Consider the following 22,275-nt stretch of genomic DNA (forward strand, 5'->3'; position numbering starts at 1 on the left):
TTTTTACTGTCATGACTCTGTAACTGTGAGTCACCACAAAGCCAAGTCGTATCCTATGCTCTTTTTGTTCAGCCTTTTGCTTTTCTGGGGACGTGTCCTTCTTCTTTTCTTCTTGAAGCCCTGTTGAACGCACTTGATTTCCTGCTCCTGCTCCTGGACCTCTGTTCCTTCCTCAGGCCTTCTTCCCAGCGCCCCTTCCTGCAGGAGCCCACCCTTTGGCATCCTCCCCAGCTCCCATATGCTCAGGTTGCTCTCCTGGCCGCTGAGCGCTCATCTTGTGTGAACTTGACCTCCACTTCTCTCCTAGGTCATGTCTACATTTTCTGGGTCCCATGCTGTCTTCTTTTCTATTATTATTTTGTACAATAATTTTTCATTGTTCCAAATCTGCTCTCTTGGCATTTATACAACATATAGACCCAGTAGGGGAGAGAAAAGGGTTTCCCTCCCCCTTTTTGTTAAGACTCTTGCAAATTGAAGAAACATTTTGAATCATTTAAAGAACACTATTAGTTTAAAATGCTCATGAACAGTTTTCTGTTACCAATTATGCATTGGAATACCAAAACTGAAATTGTTTAAGTGCCTCCTTAAACTTTGTTACAGTTCATGATTATTAACCAGACATGTGCCAACAAGGTGATAGATGCTGACTACAGTCTAAAGTAGATATGGACTAAATAGGTGCTTATTGCTTTTGCCTTCAAATAGCTTTCGGCCTACAAAATGGTAAATGCACACAGGCCAAGAGGGGTGGAGAATGAGGCCGACCTCTGGCCTCCTGCAGTCCATAGCCAGTGTATCTCTTTCAGCGGAAAGGGAAATGGCTACTTCTCTTCTCTAACTCTGAAATTTTACCATGAGCCCTGTTGAAGGAAAAACCCAGGCCGCAGGTATGGTGAAGAGAGGGCAATGTCAGCTCAGGGAGTGTTAGAAATGCAGTAGCACCTTGCTCTCCAGTGCGGTTGTGGAATGGACAGCAATGTAATAAAAAAGAAGTCCTGGCTACTAATATATAATGTTTGCCACGTATGTGGATAACTAGTTTTCAAAGAATTAGCACATATAACAAAAATGTCAGGAGATTATACTCAAACTTGCTTGATCTTCTTTCACATTGCAGTGTCTTCCAGTGCCTTGTGGGGTGGAGGATAAGTCTAAATATCCACCATTGCCCCCCAGTGTCCAGACACATAAGCCAGCAGAGAGTTCTGGTTAATGGAGGGCAAGATACCAAGTTGCACATAACGAGCCATCACATTAAGATGTGGTTCATTTCAAAGCATTTAAAAGGCTTGTGGCCTGGGTCCCCCCTCAACGTAAAAGGGTTTAGATGTATAGGCAGCTTATTCAGGAGGTCTTCTCAGGAAGAACAGTGGGGGCTGGGAAGTGGGATAGGGGGAGAAAAGGCTAACGGGTGCATTCGTCATCCCCGGGTGCTGCGCAGCACATGTCTCTGAGTTGGTCTGGTGAGTGGGAGGAGAACCCCCACCTGCCCTGTCTTGGTGACCAAGGATCAGTTCTGGCCAGCCCTACACTTGGGCCTCACACCGTCCTGTGGCCAGATGGTGTCCTTAGGCTGAGGAAGGCGGGTGTTCGAGTTGGGAAGTTGTGGGCTTGCCAGGCAGTTGTCCGTGGAGGCTACAGGTGACCTCTGTGTGGGGGGACATGGTGGGCTGTGGCGGTATCTGCTGCAGGGAGCCAACTTGGAGGCTTTGAGGGCAGCTGCATTGATAGAGAAACACACTCCTGGGCTGACTCCAAACCTCTCCCACCCCTGCTATGGTCTGAAGCAAGCCATTTGGGACCTGAAGGCTAGAACTGTTCCACCGTGTCCCCACGCAATGAAGGAGTAAACCAAAGGAGACTTGGCTAAGTAAGAATAACAGAAAGGCACTGAACCGCCCCACTTCTTATTTTTGCATGGCTAAGAGGGTTCTTGTAAACAATGGGGAATTAGAAAATAAAATTAGCTTGCATGATTTCAGATGGGGACAGATGCCTGCTTGCTTGATTTTTTTTTTTTCCACAAAAACCTCAAGCAGAGTTAATAATGTATGAAAATTAGGTACCATGTGTGCACTTCGCTCTGTAATGTTTTTATTAAGCAGCCAGTTGATTTAAAAATAACACAATGTGACCATTGACATAATGGCAGTCTCTGCTGTATGTATGGAAACATCTTTGAATGTTCTGTCAACTTTTCCATTGCAAGGACATTTTTAAAAAAAGTTTTCGAAATTATCATATAATATGAAATTATATAAAGCTGCAGTTCAATAAGATAAATTGTCCAAATATAAATACCAATTGTCTTTTTTTCTAGTGGCTTAATCAACTAGAGATAATATGTGGACATAGGTTTCTACAGGTCTTTTTAAATGCCACAGTAGATTCAGACTCCTGTCTTCTCAAATTTTTACGAAGATCATTTGCTGATTAGAGTTCACCTTTTCTTCTTTCCCCTTCCCACTCTCTGCCACCTGGCCCGTGAGGAGCAGAAAGAAGCAGGGAGAAGCCAAAGGTCACAGACCCATTGGGTTGCTTGTAGCTCAAGAGATGTCCCAGTTCTGAAGGCAAAAGTGAAACTATACAAAGTTGACATGGGATCATTGGACCACAAGTGGAAGTGTCTCCTCCCAGAGTTCAAGAGCAGATCTCTATCATTTCCTTAATAATCCATTCCTGAATGTGCATCATCCCATTACAAAGGGCCGTGGGCTTCTCAGGTCATGGTGCCAGTCCCTTTCAGGCTTTACTGTATGTGTACAGTGGTGGTGGAAAGTTGTTTTCCAGGGTTTCTGTGGTCTAGCAGAGCAAACTGAGGCATAGTGAAGTTCAGTAATTCAGCCTAAACCCAAAGAGGTCCGTTGTTGATTTAATTTTTCTGCATTCTACAACATGCTTTACTTAAACACATTGCCTTGATATTATTAGTTATTCAACCATGCAAATATCTAATAGCAGCTGGTTGGGTTTCTCTCTAGGGTGAGAGAATGATCATCCAGTATAGTTTAAGTGACTTGACAAAACCAGGGCATTTGTTAACTGATAGTAGTTAACAGATACTTACCAAGGAGAGTGAACATTGTGGAGAGAAATTTCTAAAGCTATTGAAATGGGCTAATCAACTTGGGGCATTTTATCCTTGTGCTTTTAACTCATGTCCTTACCTCTGGGGAACCTGATTGGCATGTCTTTCTTCCCTGTGCAGCATCCTGTGCCTGCTCATTTATTCCTCCTGACATCAGCAGGGCCACAGGTGTGGGCTAGCACTTTCAGAGTAATAATACCTTGTGGTATTTTTAAAAGTAATTGCAGAGGAGACAATTTGATCTTTATGACTTGCACCATAAGACTTTCTTGGAATCTTTGCAAGGGGTTGGTGGAACAGAGCTTTTCCATCTACACTACGGTCTATAAAAATCACAATAACTGACTTCATGGGGCTTGAGTTTTTCTTCTGTTTTTTTTTTTTTTTTTTTTTTTTTCACTCTCTAATTAGATTTTGCTCATATGCAGGACAGAATAGTCTGGCAGGAAATAACCAGTATGAAACTAACTCAAAGATAGGGCTGTTCCTAGCATTGTCCTAGCAAGAATGGAAACAGGGTATGTTGCTCTGGATCTGTGGCTGTTGCCAGGTGAGCATTTGCTCCCAAAGGAACCAAGTCAACTGGAGGCTTGGCTGGGAATCCTGAGACCTGGTGTTCTTCCCAGCTTGACTGCTTCCTGGATGTGGCCTTGGGCAGGCTCTCTCTTAACTGACCTCAGATCCTTGCACTCAAAAGCAATCTGGGAATGATAATATCTCCTCTTGACTTCTCAGAATGCTAAAGGGGACAACCTGGTTGTCAGAATCTCAGGGGTCATTTATTTCCTAAGTGTGAACATGGACGTTAAAGAGCTTAAATTAAAATTTCATGGGCACGTGCATGGGCTATTTAAAGATGGAGGTGCTCTTTTTGTAAATTGTAGGCCCAAATAAGAAAAAAATAAGACCTGAATTGGTTTTTGGTGGGACTTAATCACGAAAGATGAACTTTAGGACATCTATGAGAAGCTGTAATTTTTCATCGTCATTCCCCCAAATCATGTTGGAAGCAAGTTTAAGACACTATCACCATCTTCCTCTAAGAATGACCCCTCCCATCAAGGATTTCTGGGTACTTGTTTTGTTCTGAAATGACTAGTGAAGAAGTCTGTTTTTTAGAACCCTTCATAGCTGAATATAGTGCTCACTGGTCTGGTAGGTTTGGATGTTGCCGAGAGAGGCAGGTGGGGGGAAATGGCCACAGCAGACCCAGATCATTTCTGCTGGCTCCATTTCCATCCTCGATGGGGGCTACCAGTTGCAGGACAGCAAACCTTGTCTGAGCTTCCCCTGGAGCAAGTGGAATCTTCAGGTGGCCTGGAGTCCAACTGTAGACAAAGTGCTGAGCTCTCTGATTTCTTCATTAAGGGTTCTTTATTCCTCAGGGTCCATTAGTGTCAGGGAATCTTGAAGTTGTTCATTTCATGTTTTATGTCATCATCACACTGGATCATCCCGCAGGATGAAGGGATTGGTGTTTGAAGATGCTTCAGGAGTAATGTGTGTGTGAAAGGACAGAGGCAGATAATGATTCCTGTTTGTTTAATACTGTGCCTGTCTCAGAGCACATGCAAATCGCAGCCGCCCTCTGGGCTCACAGTGCCCCGGGCATATCATTTACTGAAAAGAGGCAGAGGATGGGGGCATTAATCAGCCTGCCCAGGAGTCTGATCTTCTCTTTCCAGTGAACTGCTGCCCTCTTAAGAGACAGATATTCCATCTCTGAAAGCAGATCCCTCATCTGTTGGGGCCAGCACTGGTGCCCACTGCTGTGTGGATTCCACGGTTTTCAGCTCCTGAGTGCTGGTGAGAGCTCTTTAATCACTCGGCTGACATAGCAAAACTCGAGCCTTCCTGCCCTCTGAGGCCCAGGTCGCTCTTCCAAACAAAACCAGTCCTATATGTCCATTCCTTCACTCGTTCATACAGTGCTTTGTGTGTGCACAGTGTGCAAGTCACAGCACCCTGGTCATCCGAGTGAGGTGCTCAGGCTCCCGCCCAGTGCCCATGCCTCTCAGCCTGCCACGCTGCCTCGCCACACCTGCTCTGTCCCGAGTCTTGGGTGATGATTGCTACCTGCAGTGCCTTGGCTTTCCCCTGCCACTCCCAGTGGTGGTGCTTCACCTACTGCCTGGGGTGCATCTGGCCTGCCCCACCCTCTCCTGGGCCTTGTGTCCTCTCCCTGGGTGGCCCTTGACTTTCTTGTCTTCAGATGCCTCTGCATGTCCTTTTCCGCTCAGATGCTCTGCTCTACTGTATGTGCCTGGTAGTGAGGAATGAACACACGGAGGTGATACTGGCCCCCAGCAGGTGCCCAGTCCCTGGAGTTCCCTGGCCTTATCATCCCTCCATTAGGACCTGACTCCTACCCCTCCCCCGGCTTTCATTGGCCCTCCCTGACCTGCCTCTCCAAATTTGGAGGCTTGCCCACCCTTAGGCCTCCCCACACTCTGGCCACCCTGCAGCCTCTGCTAGGTGCTCTGGTGCTGACTACTTCCTTAGGCCACCACCCGCTTGGGTGCTGAGCCCTGAGAGTCTGCATCCTGTCTGCTGGGCTGCCCCCTGCCCTGCGTTTGCCTCATGTCAGCAGGTGGGCCCAGGGCCAGACTTGGCTCCCTCTCCCACTGCCATTGGCAGGCCACACAGGCCTTTTCTGAGGCCAAGCTCAGGGACATCGGAGAGCTAATGCTTGGCTTCTGTCGCCTCTGCTGCTGTCCCACCCTGTGTTGCCAGTTGAGTTAAATTAGGTAATTGTTTTTGGTCCTCCTGCTTCTTCACTATCAGGGCAGAAATGGACAAATAGGCCTGCAGTGGCTTATTGCTGGACTACCAGGGAGCTGGACCTGTGTTAGGACCAGCTTCTCTTTAATTTGGAAATGGAGATGGTCCTGAGGTCCCTGCATATTTTCTACCAATGAAGACAAGTGCAAAGAAGATCAGGTGACAGGGATAACGGCTTGGCCTGCTGAGTGCCCCGCAGAATAGTGGGGGTTTCAAGCACTCCCAGGTTCCTCTACTTTAAAATGGGGATTAGAATAGCCCCTTTAATATATGTCAGATGCTTACGACAGGGCCTGGCTCCTCATGAGGAGGGAGTGCCAGTTATTTGTCTAGTGGACAGTCAGCCCCAGGAAGGCAGGAACTCTGCTTGGTTCTTGGCTGTGTCCCTGGTACCTAGAATGGGGCTAATGCTGAGTGATTATCTGCTAAATTAAGCAAGAGAGGCCATGTGGCTCCTTGGAAAGGACACAGGGTTTAGTGTCTGGAGGCCTGGGGTCTGGTCCCACCTCTGGCACTTGCATTCTGTGAAACTTTAAGCAGGTCACTTAACCTTGCTGAGTGAGCATCCCTGTTCTCACTTATTTCAGTGGGCATGTTGGGAGAGATTTTTCTTTCAGTTGCATGTGCCACGAACCTCTATTAGCATGGCTTAAACAGTGAGGAGCTTGATTACCTCCCCTAACAGGAAAGCTGATTCATCCAGCTCGCTCTGTCAGGGCTCCCCAGAGGCTTTTGTGCACCTCTAGACATCCCTTCCTCGTTCTGAGAGCTGCACTGTTCCAAAGCTCCTTTTCCTTCCCCCAAATGTGGCCAAGGATAGGAAGGAAGGCAGTGTCTCCTTGCACCTGTGTTTATTACGGAGGGAATGCTTTCCACGAAGTGCCCCCTGCAGCCTCCTCGGGTCCTGTTGGCTGTGATTTGTGTCACGTGCCACAGACAGGAGGATCAGACATTGCCACCTCTGAAGTAGGAGGCTGCTCCCGCCAGCAGGGAGAGAGGAAGGCGCTGCGAGGATGACTAGCTGTGCTGTAGGCAGCTGACAGTGGCTTCTTTGTGGAATGTTGATAATAAAACTTCTGTTGGGTTTAGAACAAATGGGACCACGTAGATGGAAGTGCAAAGTAGAGTCCCATCAGGTGACCCATATCTATCCCATTGACATTATATCTGTCCAGATACATGTTTAAAAAGAAAATGTGAATGTCCGTAGCTGGGGCCTGACTTCTTCATTGTGGCCTCAATCTCCACCATGTCCTATTGTCTTATACTTGGCCACTTCGCTCATTTTGCTTCCTGCCTGGTCCCTCCAGGCATTTAAGTTTGCAGCCCCTACAGTAGGGTGTCGTAACATCCATGTTCAACTAGTTTATTCTCATATCATGCAATTAGAGCCTGGGCATCTTAATTAAAAAGAAAATCCCTTATTTTTTCAGTAGATTCAGTCATGAGTTTGGGGTATTCCAGTCCTCCTTCTGTTGGTCCTTGCTTTCCTGAGCTTTGCCAGGAGAGGTGCTGACCATAGGACCATCAGTAGGGCCCTGTCTGTGTGCCCAGGGCTGCCTTTGGAAGGTTGATTTTCTCTCTAAGGTACTAATGCCAACATGGTTTGGACAATGTTTCTTTCCCCTTGCAATGTGGACTCTCTTACCAGTTGATTAAAAACAAGCCAACAAACAAAACGCGGAAGTACTCCATTTCGGTGTTTACCGATGGTGTGCTCACAGACCTGCAGCGGTTTATGTTCTTCTTGACATGTATCTCCTGTTAATTTGAAAGCTGTTGACATGCTACATGAGCCCTTATGCAGTACCAATTTCTTTTCTTCTTTTTCTTTCTCTAAAACTCCAGCTGCTTTCTTGCCTTGAGATGTAAATTCCACATTTTGGCTACATTGGATTCCAAGTTTTCCGAGAAAAGGCTTAAATTTATTAGGTTAGTTCACAGTGTTCTCACAGAGAACTTTACTTTGCGGCGGGGAGCCATATGTGGTTGGATTGTTGTAAGATAAATAATGTAAGAAAATCAGCATTACATCGTTGGCAGAAATGTGGGCTGTGCCTGTCGCTTAAATAGTTATCACATGTGATTTAAAAGCCTGGCTCGTGGTGGGAGGGCACGGGGCTGGAGCGGAAGGTCAAGTGGACGTGTCTGCACTTGCGTCCTCCCTGGCGATGGCGCCTCTGCGTCAGTGCGGGCTCAGATGGGCGCTAGGGGAGCGGGGAGGCCTCCGGGAAGCCTGCGTTAATTGGGATTATTTCCCATCCGCCTCTCCGGATCTGGTTCTCCGTGGCATTGAAGAGTAGAAAGTGAACAACAGGCTAGATCACAAACAGGCCTTTGCATGAGATTAAATCTTAGCAGCGAGAGAGGCTTTGTTTGGTTTCATCACTGTTGATACTCACATTTTATATATTTTTTCTCTAAAGATGAGAAACAAATCTGGGAGAGCATCTTTTTGCAGCTAAAATCGTCCTTTCTCAGCATCTAACTTGGATCATGTTCATGATTATTTATATATGTGTGTATGTGTACATCCATCTCCCCACACATCTATGTCACACATGCAGTGATGAACACATGTGGACACTAATGTAAAATGTAAACTGCTGGCAGCTGAAGGCAACTTATCGCAGTTCACCACAGGACATTGATTCCTACGTTTTTGGATTTCATGAACCAGGAATATAGAAAATAAAAAGAAATTGGGGATTTCTTTTTGGCATGGATTGCCAACTTCATGTTGGCAAGATTTCCAACATGTTGGCAATGTTTTCCAAGATTGGTTAAACATTTTTAAAAATTATGGCAAAATTCACATAAAACTTGCTATCTTGATCATTTTAAGTGTAGTGTTAGGTATATTCACATTGTACAATACAAGATCATTTTATAAGAAAGAAATCTAGACAGAAGGATCTCTATCTTCCATCCTCCTCATTTCATCAAAGAACATTTTAACACCAGAAGAGAGACAAAGGAAAGAAGGCTGTCATCTTAGATGCAGGAAATTCCTTCTTAACCTGTGGCAGAATAGGACAGAGAAAAATAATACTGTAGAGAAATGTATAGCAAAGAGATTTGTGTAGCCATTTCCCAGATTTTAAAAATGTTAACTTTTTGTCATCTTTGCTCCAGATATTTCTATTTAAGGTACAGGTACATAGACTGTTTTTTACCAGGCCAAGGCAAAACAAAGAGCTTGTGCCAGAATGAAGTCAGCTACACCACTAAGCTTGTGGTTTAGAAGAAATTTCTCACAACAAGGCTCTGCTGATGAAGGAAGCCCTGTGTTGATTTACATTCTGGCACGAGCATCTTACCGTCAGTGGTCCAGGTGTCTGCACTGGTCAGTAGCTCTGCTCTAGATCTGGTTTTGTTCTTTGACTGTGACAGTTGAAGCCCGTATTTATTCATGCCACTAGGATCCCATTCTCTCTTTCTCCCCCAAGTTAACTAGTGCTCTGAAGTTGGTGTGTATTCTCCCAGTCCATACTGTGTTTGCATGAGCTCATTAGCAGCCTAGAGTGTTATTTTGTGTAAGTACAATGCTATCGTATATAGCCTTCTGAAACTTAATTCGTTTTGCATAACATGGTCTTAAAGACTCATCTACATATATTTTGATAGATGGACATCCACTTTACTGTATTGCTTTATGTGACTATACCACATTACATTTATCTGTCTTCCTGTTGATGCACATTTGGATTATTTCTGTGTTTTTGCTAATAAAACAACACTACAGTGCCCTTCATTAAGTTTCCTTCTCTTCAGGTGAACTAGAAAATGTCCACAGACTTGGGAGGGAGATGAAAGTGGGTATTGCTGTCTCTTGGGCTTTTCTTCTCCAGGAAAGTCTCGTGGTCCAAAACTTGGTCAATCTTCTCTGACAAGCTCCTTAGCAGGCCTTTCTGGAGTGGCCATACTGTTGCTCAGAAAGTTTAGATGATCTAAGTTTCTTTCCAATGTCTAGTCTGTGGTTTCTTTGAACCAGTTGGGGAGATATCCAGGGAAGAAGTGGACCAAGATTCCATTAGAGCTAGATGTGAAGGGCACGTTCCCCAGCTGGCCTGGTAGGAAGGAGGAGGGTCCCATGGCCAGTGTCCTGTGTGCAGCCCATGAGGAGCACTTGGCGCCTTCGCTATGGGTGAATCAGGCTTCAGTCTCAAAGAACAAACTGATAACAGAGACATTTTTATAATAGTATGCTCAGTGTACTTGATTTCACAGCCTTCTCTGTTATCTTCATCAAATAGTAGAGTGTTTTGAACACCCTTTAGAAAACAATAAGTGGAATACAACTTGATGAGAAAAAGCTACTTTTACAGAAAAAAGTAGCAGACTATAAGATTTTATCCTGTACAGGGCTCCTCTAAGGCTGTTCAAGAAGCCTGTCACTTGGCCATTCCCATGTGCCACGTGCCAAGTTAAGTTATGGGTGGGGAAAATCTAAGAGTGATTACTCATATGACTAATCTGTTTTAATGATTCAAGTGCCTTTCTGACAAACATTTTGTGTATAATTTGATGTATCTGAACCATTGTGGTATGCCAGATTATCAGACAAAAGCTTTTTCAGTGGTTCCCACTTGGGAGATCACCGGTGTTGGATATACAGGCATGTGTTCATGTTTGTAAGGTATTCTCTTTCTTTTTCTTTAATCAGCTGTCAAAGCTTGAAAAACAGCAGCAAAGGAAAGAAAAGACCAGAGCCAAGGGTCCTTCTGAATCAAGCAAAGAAAGAAACACTCCCCGAAAAGAAGACCGTAGTGCCAGCAGCGGGGCTGAGGGCGACGTGTCCTCTGAACGGGAACCATAGGCTCGGGAGACGGAATTCAGGTAGGAGTTTCCCCAGCCCGGGTGGCTTCGTCTTCCCACGGTTCGAGGAAATGGCTGTGAATAGGGGATAGCGTGGCTGCTGTGGCAGGATTCGTTTTACAGACGTTCATCCATACCTTCCTTAAATCTGCTTTCCAAGATGGAGAGAAAAGTTAGCAAATAAGATGTATTTTAGGGCCGGGCGCGGTGGCTTACGCCTGTAATCCTAGCACTCTGGGAGGCCGAGGTGGGCGGATCACTCGAGGTCAGGAGTTCAAAACCAGCCTGAGCAAGAGCGAGACCCCATCTCTACTATAAATAGAAAGAAATTAATTGGCCAACTAATATATATGGAAAAAATTAGCTGGGCATGGTGGTGCATGCCTGTAGTCCCAGGTACTTGGGAGGCTGAGGCAGCAGGATTGCTTGAGCCCAGGAGATTGAGGTTGCTGTGAGCTAGGCTGATGCCACGGCACTCACTCTAGCCTGGGCAACAAAGCAAGACTCTGTCTCAAAAAAAAGAAAAAAAAAAAAAAGTATTTTAGGCCGGGAACAGTGGCTCACGCTTGTAATCCTAGCACTCCAGGAGGCCGAGGTGGGCGGATTGCTCAAGGTCAGGAGTTCGAAACCAGCCTGAGCAAGAGCAAGACCCTGTCTCTACTAAAAATCAAAAGAAATTAATTGGCCAATTAAAAATATATAGAAAAAATTAACTGGGCATGGTGGTGTGTGCCTGTAGTCCCAGCTACTCGGGAGGCTGAGGCAGTAGGATGGCTTGAGCCCAGGTGTTTGAGGTTGCTGTGAGCTAGGCTGACGCCATGGCACTCACTCTAGCCTGGGCAACAGAGTGAGACTCTGTCTCAGGGAAAGAAAAAAAAAAAAAAAAGAATGTATTTTATTCATTGAGATATGGGAGGGTGGTGTACCCACAGTCCTGGGGGTATTCACGGGGGTGGGGGGCAGTTCTGTTGTATGCCACCTTCTTTAGGGGCCTGTGTCAGTCCACAGTTACTGCCTCTGATTTATTTGTTTTGTTTTAAAAAGTGTTTTATTTTGAGTTAATTTTATACTTAAAGAAAGGTTACAAAAATGGTAGAAAGAATTCCCTTATATCCCCCACCCCTCTTCCCCAGTGTTAACGTCATGTATAACCATACTACAGTGATCAAGAACAGGAAATTAACATTTGTACAATATTACTAACTAAACTGTAGAACTTACTTGAAATTCACCAATTTTTCTACTAATGTCTTTTCTGTTCCATGATCCTATCCATGACCACACAATGCATTTAGGTGTTCCCCCCCCCAAATACTAAAGGGGTACAAGAGTTTTTGTTATATGATGATATGCTATAATACTGAAGTCAGGGCTTTCAGTGTGCCTGCCACCAGGACAGTGTTTGTTGTGCCCAACAGGTAAGTTTTTGTCCATGCCCCTCCCATGCTGAGGGCAGCAGTCCAGCCGTGGTGCTTTTTTACTGTCAACCCCACCCAGACACGACACCACGTCTCTCCCTTCAGTTTTGTTGAAGACTGTAGATAATAGCCTTTTCTGTAATGGGCTAAAACCCGAAGTTCAATAAGTTTACAACAACTTGACTGTTCAAGCTCCCATGATGAGCTCAATGAATGGGAAAGGGATAAACATATAAGCACGTGTGTCCTAGTAACCAAACCCAGTTTATCCATGTGAATATGCACACACACACACAGGCCCAAATTCCAATGTGCCTTGGAGCTTTGTATTTTCAAAACAGCTTTAAAAATTCTAACACCACCTAGCTGATTCATTCCTGAGTTGTATTATTAATCTGCTAATATATTTTTAAAATTTAATGCCTTGATTTTTGCTTTAACTGTATCTAATCAGTGCTTTGAAGATCTTTGCTTTAATCTATTAGGGTTATTGAATGGTGTTACTTTTTGAATTAGTGTAAAACATAACAACTTGAAGCCTTCCATTTGCTTTAGATTTGGCCTCAGAATAATTCCTGTGTAGAGAATGTTCCATGGACATAAGTATTCTATGCCTCCTGGGCAGCCTGGGGGTAATTTTGCTATTTCTATGGGCAAGAAAAATACTCAAGGGCCCCCGGGCAGAGGAAGAGACAGAAGCTGTGTGTGTGGCAGCACATCCAAGAGGACAGGCTCACAGAAGGAAAACAGCGCACAAGAAGGGCAGAAGGTGAAAGTTTAAGATGGGAAATTTCTCATGGGCTTGTAGGTATCTACTTCTTGCTTCTCTCAAGTTAATGCAATTTTTAAAAACTGGTATTTACTTTTCTTTTCAGGGTAGTGCAGATTGGGTAGGATAGACCTTGGGGCAGATGGTACTGTTGGAAGCCACCCAAACCGCTAGCCAGAGAGGGGGCGCAGCTGCAGGGGAAGCAGACTGAAAGGGTGGTGTTTGGGAAAGAGTAGGCAGGGGTGTGTTTCCTTCCCCTTCACTGTGAGTAGAGCTTGTTGTAGCCGTGCCTGCCTTGTGGCCGTAGGGAAGAGGTAGGGAGGGGGTGAAGAGGGATGCTGGAGGGGAAACTCCTGCCTGGCCAAGGGAAGGTAAAAGCCAGCCCCCAGCTTAGGGGACTCAGTGGGAAGGAGCAGGGACAGAGGAGGGAAGCCCAAGGCCTCTCCTGTGTGCTCTGGCTCTTGCTCTAGCTAGGATGGGAGATTGGGTTGAGGGAAACCTGAGAGCTGTAGAGCCCTGTGCTCTGTCTCTGCAGGGAATTCTGGAGGGAGACTGCCGTGCAGGAGGGAGACTGCCGTGTAGGAGGGAGACTGCCGTGCAGGAGGGCTCCACGTCTCCATGAGGCTGCTGCAGCCAAGCACAGGGAATCGTGAAATGTGGTTAGGTGTCAGCAGGCCTGCAGTAGTGCCCCGTAGTGTCACCGTGTGTGTTTCAGAAGCCTCCAGAAGGTCTCCTCTGCCCTGTGAAGGGTGCAGAAGATGGCCATCTTGGATCTGTCGGGCCAGCCATGGGTCCTGGGAATATGGGATGAGGTGAGCCTGCCCCAGAGGCTGAGGGGGTATCTTCCTTATGAGGTGGAGGGCTCATGGCCTCAGCTCCTCTTAGCACTGGCAGTCCCTCTGGGTCTCAGCCATGACCTCCATCTGGCCTCCTGCATGTGACTTGCAGGGGTCTGCAGTGCTAGCCAGAGCTGAGGTGAGGCCAGGTCAGCAGGGAAGGCCCTGGCCCCTGAGAAAGAGGAACCATGCCTCAAGTGGCCCACTGCTTCTCGGTGTGGCACCAGGGCTCAGGCACTGAGCCACACCAGCCACCCAGCCACAGAGGCCACTGAGCACCCAGGGCACTGCTGACACCAAGGTGAGACAGAGCTACTGTGACCTCTAGATTTCCCCTGCTGCTGTTCAGTAGAGGGAGGCTTGTGAACAAGTTTAGGTTGGCCCATGAAAATACAGAAGTCATGTTTTCTTTGCAGTAATTTAGGTAGTGCCGTGTGGGTTTTGGAATAAGCACATTGACAGCTTAGCATAGGCATCCGGCAGTACTTACGCACATCAGAGTCAGCAGCAACAAAGCCTGGTGCCTGGTGCTAAGGACCAGGCATGAAAGAGTCCTTCTGAGCTTCCTGCCAGCAGCCTCAGACACCCACAGCCATCTGAGGACCAGGGTGGGCTTGGGGTGTTCCCACTTCTGAGAATTTAGTCATGGTCCTAGATTTGAAGACCCTAAAGGGGACCAGGAATAATGAAAGCTGGTACTCCAATTATATATTTGGGGTTTTTGTTGCTCATGCGTTTTTGTTGTCCCTTTGGATGAAATTTGTCATCCTAGTGGACTACAAAATCACCACCAGATATTCAGATATTTTTAAGAGCTGAATTCAGTAGTGACAGACAGAGGATGACCTTGGCATTTGTTTTGTTCCACAGAAAAACAGCACCCTTTGTAGGAATGGAGCAGCAGTTTTCATTGCTTTTCTTATAAAACAGACTAAGCCCTAGGGAGCTCCCAGGCCCTAAGGGGAGAAGCTTTGAGTTTCCAAAGCATGAGAGAGAAAGAAAAGGCAAAAGAAAATGGAATGAGAAACTGCATGATCTTGGGCATATTTTTCTTTGGAAATGAGTCAAAAACTTTCATGGTTCAGAGGACATTCCCAGGGCTTCAACATTTCTCTGTCGCATTGCAAACGTTGCTTCTTATTTTACCAAATGGACATGAAGCTGCTAAAATTAACTTCTATATTTGTCCTCTGCCTCATTCCTTCAGGCTCCCTCACCTTGCTGGGAGGATTCAAAGTTTTCTATGAGGCTGAGACTCAGTTATTTCCCCCTTTCCTGCTACTGCTAAAGTGCTCAGGCAACCTCTTGCTAAAGAATGCTGTTTCTGCTTTTGATTGCAGGTTCAAGTGTCGCCTCATTTGAGTGTTTACTTAGCTGCTGTAATTAGGGTGTGAGAGGAGCATGCTCCTGACCAGCACCCCACATTTCTGTCCTCAAATGTCAACACACTTGAAACCAAACAAAGGAAGTGTTTTAGAAGCTGCCGTTTGTTTGCTTTTTCAGTGTGACCTTTGTCTGAATAGTAAGATGTGTCCTGGCTGAGCACACATCTTCCTAATGAGCTGGAGCAGTTGAGAGAGAGAGAGAGAGAGTGTGTGTGTGTGTGTGTGTGTGTGTGTGTGTGATTCTGTTAAATGTGTATTCGATCACCTTTCAGTGTTTTTTTTTCTGCCTATATAAGAGAGTATTTCTTTCATTCCCAGTGCTTCACTTTGCTTCCCTGTGTGAACATTCATGCTACATTCTCAAGTCCATGTGCCGTGTGGTGTAAAACTAGCTGTGCCTATGAAATAGTGTTTTTATTTTTTTTTAGCTTAAAACTTTTTTTTTAGTGGTTGCCCTAGAGTTTACAATATACATTTTAATCTAATCTAAGTCCACCTTCAAATGACAGTGTATCGCTTCAGCTATGGTGCAGGCACAATATTTAACAGCATGTTTCCCCATCCCTCCCATCTCTGGGATGTTGCTGTCATTCATTTTACTTTCTGCATGCTATCATCACCCAGGACATTGTTACTACTACTACTACTACTATTATTATTATTATTATTATTATTTATTTATTTATTTATTTTTGAGATAGGGTCTCACTCTGTTGCCTGGGCTAGGGTGCAATAGCATCATCATAGCTCACTGCAACCTCCAACTCCTGGGCTCAAGCAATCCTTCTGCCTCAGCCTCCCAGAGTAGCTGTGATTACAGGCCTGAGCCACCACGCCCGGCCTGTTATTACTTTAAATAGTTATTTTTTAAAAAGAATTAAGGTTAAGAAAAAGATCTAATTTTGCATTAATTTCTTTTCTGATGCTCTTCTTTTCATTATGTGAATCCAAGTTTCTTGACCTTGACCTACATCGTGTTCCTTCTGTCCAAAGACCTTCTTTTAGTATTTTTTGCAGCATAAATCTGAGAAATTCTTTGTTTTTCCTTCACTTTTGAAGGATAATTTTGCTGGTATAGAATTTTAGACTGGCAGTTCTTTCTTTCAATATTTAAATATTTTATTCCACTCTCTTTTTGCTGCGTGGTTTTATGAGAAGTCCCCTGTAATTCTCATCCTTGTTCTTTGTAGGTACGGTGGGTTCTTCCTCCCCTATTCTCTGCCCCAGCTTCTTTCAAGAATTTTTCTTTGTTTTTGTGCAGATTGGATATGGTATGCTTAGGTGTGATTCTTGCTTGGTATTCTCTGAGCTTTCTAGATCTGTTCTGTCATGAGTTTGGAAAGTTCTTGACCATTAATATTATAACTCAAATATTTCTTCTCTGTTCATTCTTTTTCTCTGTGTGGTTTGGTTTGGGAAGTTTGTATAGCTTCAAGCCACTGAGTCTTCCCTGGGCTATGTCCAGTTTTACTGATGAGCTTGTCAAGGGCATTCTTCATTTCTGTTACTGTGTCCTTGATTTCTATTATTTCTTTTCAATTTTTACATGGGGTTTTCATCTCTCTATTTACATCACCTATCTGTTCTTGCTTATTATTTACTTTTTCCATTAGAGCCCTTAACATATTAATTGTAAGTATTTTGAATTCTCTGTCTGATAATTCCAGCATCTGTGTCATATCTGCATCTCATTCAGATGATCCCATGGGTTTGCTGACCTTTTTGAATCTATAAACATATTTTTGAATACATTTGGGAAATTTTAAACAGCATCTCTTCAAATATACTTTTGTGCCCCATTCTCTCCCCTGTTACCTAAAAGAGGTTATTGGTCCCAATTTTTTTTTTTTTTTTTTTTTTTGAGACAGAGTCTCGCTTTGTTGCCCAGGCTAGAGTGAGTGCCGTGGCGTCAGCCTAGCTCACAGCAACCTCAAACTCCTGGCTCAAGCAATCCTCCTGCCTCAGCCTCCCAAGTAGCTGGGACTACAGGCATTCGCCACCATGCCCGGCTAATTTTTTTTTTATATATATTAGTTGGCCAATTAATTTCTTTCTATTTATAGTAGAGACGGGGTCTAACTCTTGCTCAGGCTGGTTTCGAACTCCTGACCTCGAGCAATCCGCCCGCCTCGGCCTCCCAGAGTGCTAGGATTATAGGCGTGAGCCACCGCGCCCGGCCCTATTGGTCCTAATTTTAAGTGTCATTCTGGCTTTTTGTTATACATGCAGTTGATTTGCTTGCTCACTGATACAGAGTAGGTATGTTATGTTACTCGACCAGAAGGGGTTGGATTTTCTCCAGGCCCAGGCTTCTACCTCCATTGCCTTATTTTTTTTTTTTTTTTTTTTTGGAGACAGAGTCTTGCTCTGTTGACTGGGTTAGAGTACCATGGAGTTAGCCTACCTCACAGCAACCTCAAATTCCTGGGCTTAAAGCAATCCTTCTGCCTCAGCCTCCAAGTAGCTGGGACTACAGGCGTGTGGCACCATGCCCAGCTAATTTTTTCTATATATTTTTAGTTGTCCAGATAATTTCTTTCTATTTTTAGTAGAGATGGGGTCTCGCTTTTGTTCAGGCTGGTCTTGAGCTCCTGACCTCGAGCAATCCTCCCGCATTGACTTCCCGGAGTGCTAGGATTACAGGTGTGAGCCACTATGCCCGGCCCCGTTGCCTATTTATTAGAAAATAAATTGGCAAGAAGCTGGCCATGATTAGTGATTTTGCCTATTGCTGAGGTGTAGAGCTAAGCTTACAAATAACTTAGAGTGTGCCATCTAATATGGCAGCCACTGGCTGCATGTAGATAGTTAAATGAAAATTAAATAAAATTTACTTTCTCAGTCACAGTAGCCACATGTCAAGTGCTCAATTGCCACATATGGCTAGTGGCTGCTATATTAGACATTGCTGATATAGAACAGTTGTATCCTTGCAGAAAGTTCAGTCAGACACCACTAGAGGGTTTAAGTTATGATTTTGAGAGCATCATCTGAACCACTTTAGGCTCTCTAAGTCTGACATGGTTAAATATAAACATATACAAATATACCTGAGAAATTGGGGAAGAAGTTAAACCAAAAAATAAAAACCAATTGCTGTCAGAGTTTGTTCCTTCCACTTTCAGGTAACATCAGTTTTTCCCCCCTGCTTATTTTATTGCATCACACCAAACTTTCCATTTTTTTTTTTTGGTTGATAATGTTTTAATTTTCATTTAATTGATATGTTTTCCCTCCATATCTCTCTCTCTCTCTCTCTCTCTCTCTTTTATTTCAGCATATTATGGGGGTGCAAATGTTAAGGTTATGTATATTGCCCATGTTCCCCCTGCCCCCTTGAGTCAGAGCTTCAAGTGTGACCATCCCCTAAACGTTTCACATCTCACTCATTATGTTTGTATATATCCATCCCCCCCACCCCCCTCCCACCTGTCCGACTCCCGATAAATGTTATTCCTATATGTTCACTTAGGTGTTGCTCCGTTAATACCAATTTGCTGGTGAGTACATGTGGTGTTTGTTTTTCCATTCTTGAGATACTTCACTTAGTAGAATGGATTCCAGGTCTAACCAGGAAAATACAAGAGGTGCTATATCACCATTGATTCTTAAAGCTGAGTAGTACTTCATGGTATACATATACCACATTTTATTAATCCACTCATGAATTGATGGGCACTTGGGTTGTTTCCACAACTTTGTAATTGTGAACTGTGCTGCTATAAACATTTGAGTGCAGGTGTCTTTTTTGTAGAGTGTCATTGGATCTTTTGGGTAGATGCCCAGTAGTGGAATTGCTGGATCAAATGGTAGATCTACTTGTATCGCTGTAAGGTATCTCTATATTGCTTTCCACAGACGTTGAACTAGTTTGCAGTCCCACCAGCAGTGTAGGAGTGTTCCTATCTCTCTGCATTCACGCCAACATTTATTGTTTGGGGACTTTTTGATAAAGGCCATTCTTACTGGAGATAAGTGATATCTCATTGCAGTTTTGATTTGCATTTCCCTGGTGATTAGAGATGTTAGCATTTTTTCGTATGTTTTTTGGCCATTATTCTGTCTTCTTTTGAAAAATTTCTGCTCATGTCCTTTGTCCACCTTTTGATAGGGTTGTTTGATTTTTCCTTGCTGATTTTCCTGAGTTCTAAATAAATTCTAGTTATCAGCCCTTTATCGGCTGTGTAGCTTGCGAAAATTTTCTACCATTCTGTGGGTTGTCTGTTTACTCTCTTTCTCATCAGCTCATAGGTCATTCTCTAAGATTGACCATAACCTAGGATTGACCATATCCTAGGACAAAAAGCATGTCTCAAACAATTTTAAACAATAGAAATTATACCATGTATCTTTTCAGATCACAAGAGAATAAATGTAGAAATCAACCCTAACAGGAACTTTCATTTCTATACAAAGTCATGGAAACTAAACAACCTTCTGCTGAATGATCACTTCATAAATGAGGAAATCAAGATGGAAATCAAAAGATTCTTTGAACTGAATGACAAAGAAGACACAAGTTGTCAAAACCTGTGGGACACAGCTAAAGCAGTCCTGAGAGGAAATGCCTCTCCAAAAATATCCAAAAGTCAAAAAGATCACAAATAGACAACCTAATGAATCATCTCAAAGAGCTGGAAAAAGAAGAACAGACCGATCCCAAAGCCAGCACAAGAAGTGAAATCATTAAGATCAAATCAGAACTAAATGAAATTGACAACAGGGAAACTATACGGAAGATTAATAAAATAAAAAGTTGGTTCTTTGAAAAAATAAACAAAATTGACACACCTTTGGATAGACTAACAAAAAGCAGAAAAGAAAAATCTCTAATAAGCTCCATCAGGAACAATAAAGGAGAAATTACAACGGATGCCACGGAGATACAAGATATAATTTACGAATACTACAAAAACCTCTATGCACACAAACTGGAAAATGTGGAGGAAATGGACATTTTGTTAGAAACATACAGCCTCCCTAGGCTCAATCAGGAAGAAATAAAATTCCTGAACAGACTAATATCAAGCACTGAAATTGAAACAGCAATAATAAACCTTCTTAAAAAGAAAAGTCCTGGAACAGATGGTTTCACACCTGAATTTTACTACACCTACAAAGAAGAACTGGTGCCTATCTTGCAGAAATTATTCCACAGCATCGAGAAGGATGGAATCCTCCCCAGACTTTCCATTTTTAATTAGGAAATCAAATCATTCCTTTCATGTTCTCATCTGTTGAGTCAGGACCTTCAGCTCTTGAGCGAAGGAAGAGATTCTCTGCCTCAACAGTTCAGCGGAGGTAGCTCACTGGAATCTAACAGTGCTAGAAGGGCAGAGTGAACCCTTCACTAATAACATTGACTTCCCAGGGACACTCATATTTTTGCATAGAACAGCCTTACTTTTCTAGGTAAATGAATTCTGATGAGAGCCCCACCTACAAGTGGAAATAAATAGATAAATAAAGCTCAGTTCTTTTGACGGTGGTTTGGAGAACTTCTGTTGTGTGTGTGTGCTAAGTCTAGCACTTGCATCTTGCAGTTGCTTGAAGGGCCCCAAGCCAGAAGTGAGTCATCCGGAATCAACGTCTTTGAGAAGACTCAGTGTTTAAACAGGCTGTTGAGGGATTCCTTGTCTCTAGTTCTGGGCTGGCCTCACTGAAGAAGTTCCCCCACTTTCCCTGTTAGTTGATGGCAGTAAAAGAGCAGGCAGAGGAAGCTGGTGGTTCACCTACCTTCTTTCCTAAGGCTGTGAAGTCTTGGTGCTAAATGATCAGGCACTTCTTACTACTGCTTGTCTGGTGTCCCAGCCTGCAAGTCAGGTCTGTCCTCAGCAGCTCACCTTCCCACATGCCTTTGGAAAGAGATCATTCTCTCAACAGCTCTCAGAGGGAGGCACATTGTCCCTCATCCAGGATTTCTAAGTTTCAGGCCTCAACGGTTCACCCTTTTCTAGAGAATCATACATTCATCAGCTTGAAAACTAGACTTCTGCTCAGTGCTTCCCATCTGGCAAATGGGCTCACAGATAGTTCACTCCAACCTCCCAATTCATGCTTCCTGCTGTGTGATCTTCGTGATCTCCCACTGCTCCCCATTGATGGCCAGCAACCTAACTTCTAGACTGTTCTATAGTTATGGCCAAGGAAATGAGAAGGGGCATTTTTAACAAGTGAGATTGTAAGTAGAGAGCAGCATCTGTGGACCAATCCGCGCCTCATGATGGGTAGTGGCTTTCATCTGGAACAGTGTCTACTGCTGGCCAGGGGGCTGCTGCGTGCATTTGGGATCTAACCACTCATAATACTAACACTGATGTGTGGTTAGCCTCCCCATTAGGGATCCCAGTAGCAGTACAGATAATACCGAAGGCGTACTTAGTTGTGAGCCCTTCAGCTTAGATTCTTTATAAAGCCCCTATGCCTGAGTGGTCTATCTAAAATCTTTGGGAACTCCAGGGCCAGCATCTGAGGATTCCTTCCAGTTCTGTGTTTCTCTAGTAGAAAATTGGAATTCCTAAGTCGTCTTTCTCTTATAAAATTTCTTTTGACAGCCATTTTTTATTATAAAATTAATGCTCACTCAGAAAATTTTAAAAATGTCAAAATGCCCAAAGACAAAAATAAAAACTATCTGCTCTCTCATCATTCTAAGGTAATCATTATTAATACAATTTTAGACCATTTTTCCAAGCAGATAATTCTATATTTCTTTCTTTAATTTTGTGAAGTTGGAGACACTGTATATAAGGTACCATAAGCTTTTATCATTTAACAGAATATCAAGAACATTTTTCTAAGTCATTTATTCTTCTATAATAAACTTTATATAATTTCCATCTATACATCAGAGTGTAACATAAATTTGAAGCATCAATTTATTACCCCAAAACATTAAGAATATAGACTACTGTAGGATATTTAATTGAAGTAAATGTAAAAGAAAAATACATTCACCCAGGATCCCAAGGCTCAAGTTCAAAAACAAAGGTTTTAATCTGTGCCAAGAAGATGAAGTTCCTCAAACATCAATGTGAGAAACAATTTCAGGATTTCAGTTTTTATATTGCAAGGGGAGAAAAGAGGTATTAATAAGAAGGCCCCAGGTTTGCGTTAAAATCTTAAATACAATGTAAGAGTAAATGAGTTGTTTTTCTTAACTAAAAACTGGAAT

At 43.7% G+C, this 22,275-nt stretch overlaps 1 protein-coding gene across 1 annotated transcript in view; it reads left to right on the forward strand.

Moving 5' to 3' along the window:
• The window catches only part of DTD1 (D-aminoacyl-tRNA deacylase 1), a 156,479-nt gene that overhangs the window by 132,468 nt on the left and 1,736 nt on the right, over nt 1-22,275 (forward strand). Inside the window, exon 5 of the mRNA XM_012779997.2 lies at nt 10,542-10,714. Coding sequence (XP_012635451.1) covers nt 10,542-10,694 — 153 coding nt within the window. The 3' untranslated portion in view covers nt 10,695-10,714. The remainder of the gene's footprint in view (nt 1-10,541; nt 10,715-22,275) is intronic.

Source organism: Microcebus murinus, chromosome 16, assembly GCF_040939455.1.
Source record: "Microcebus murinus isolate Inina chromosome 16, M.murinus_Inina_mat1.0, whole genome shotgun sequence".
NCBI lineage: Eukaryota > Metazoa > Chordata > Mammalia > Primates > Cheirogaleidae > Microcebus > Microcebus murinus.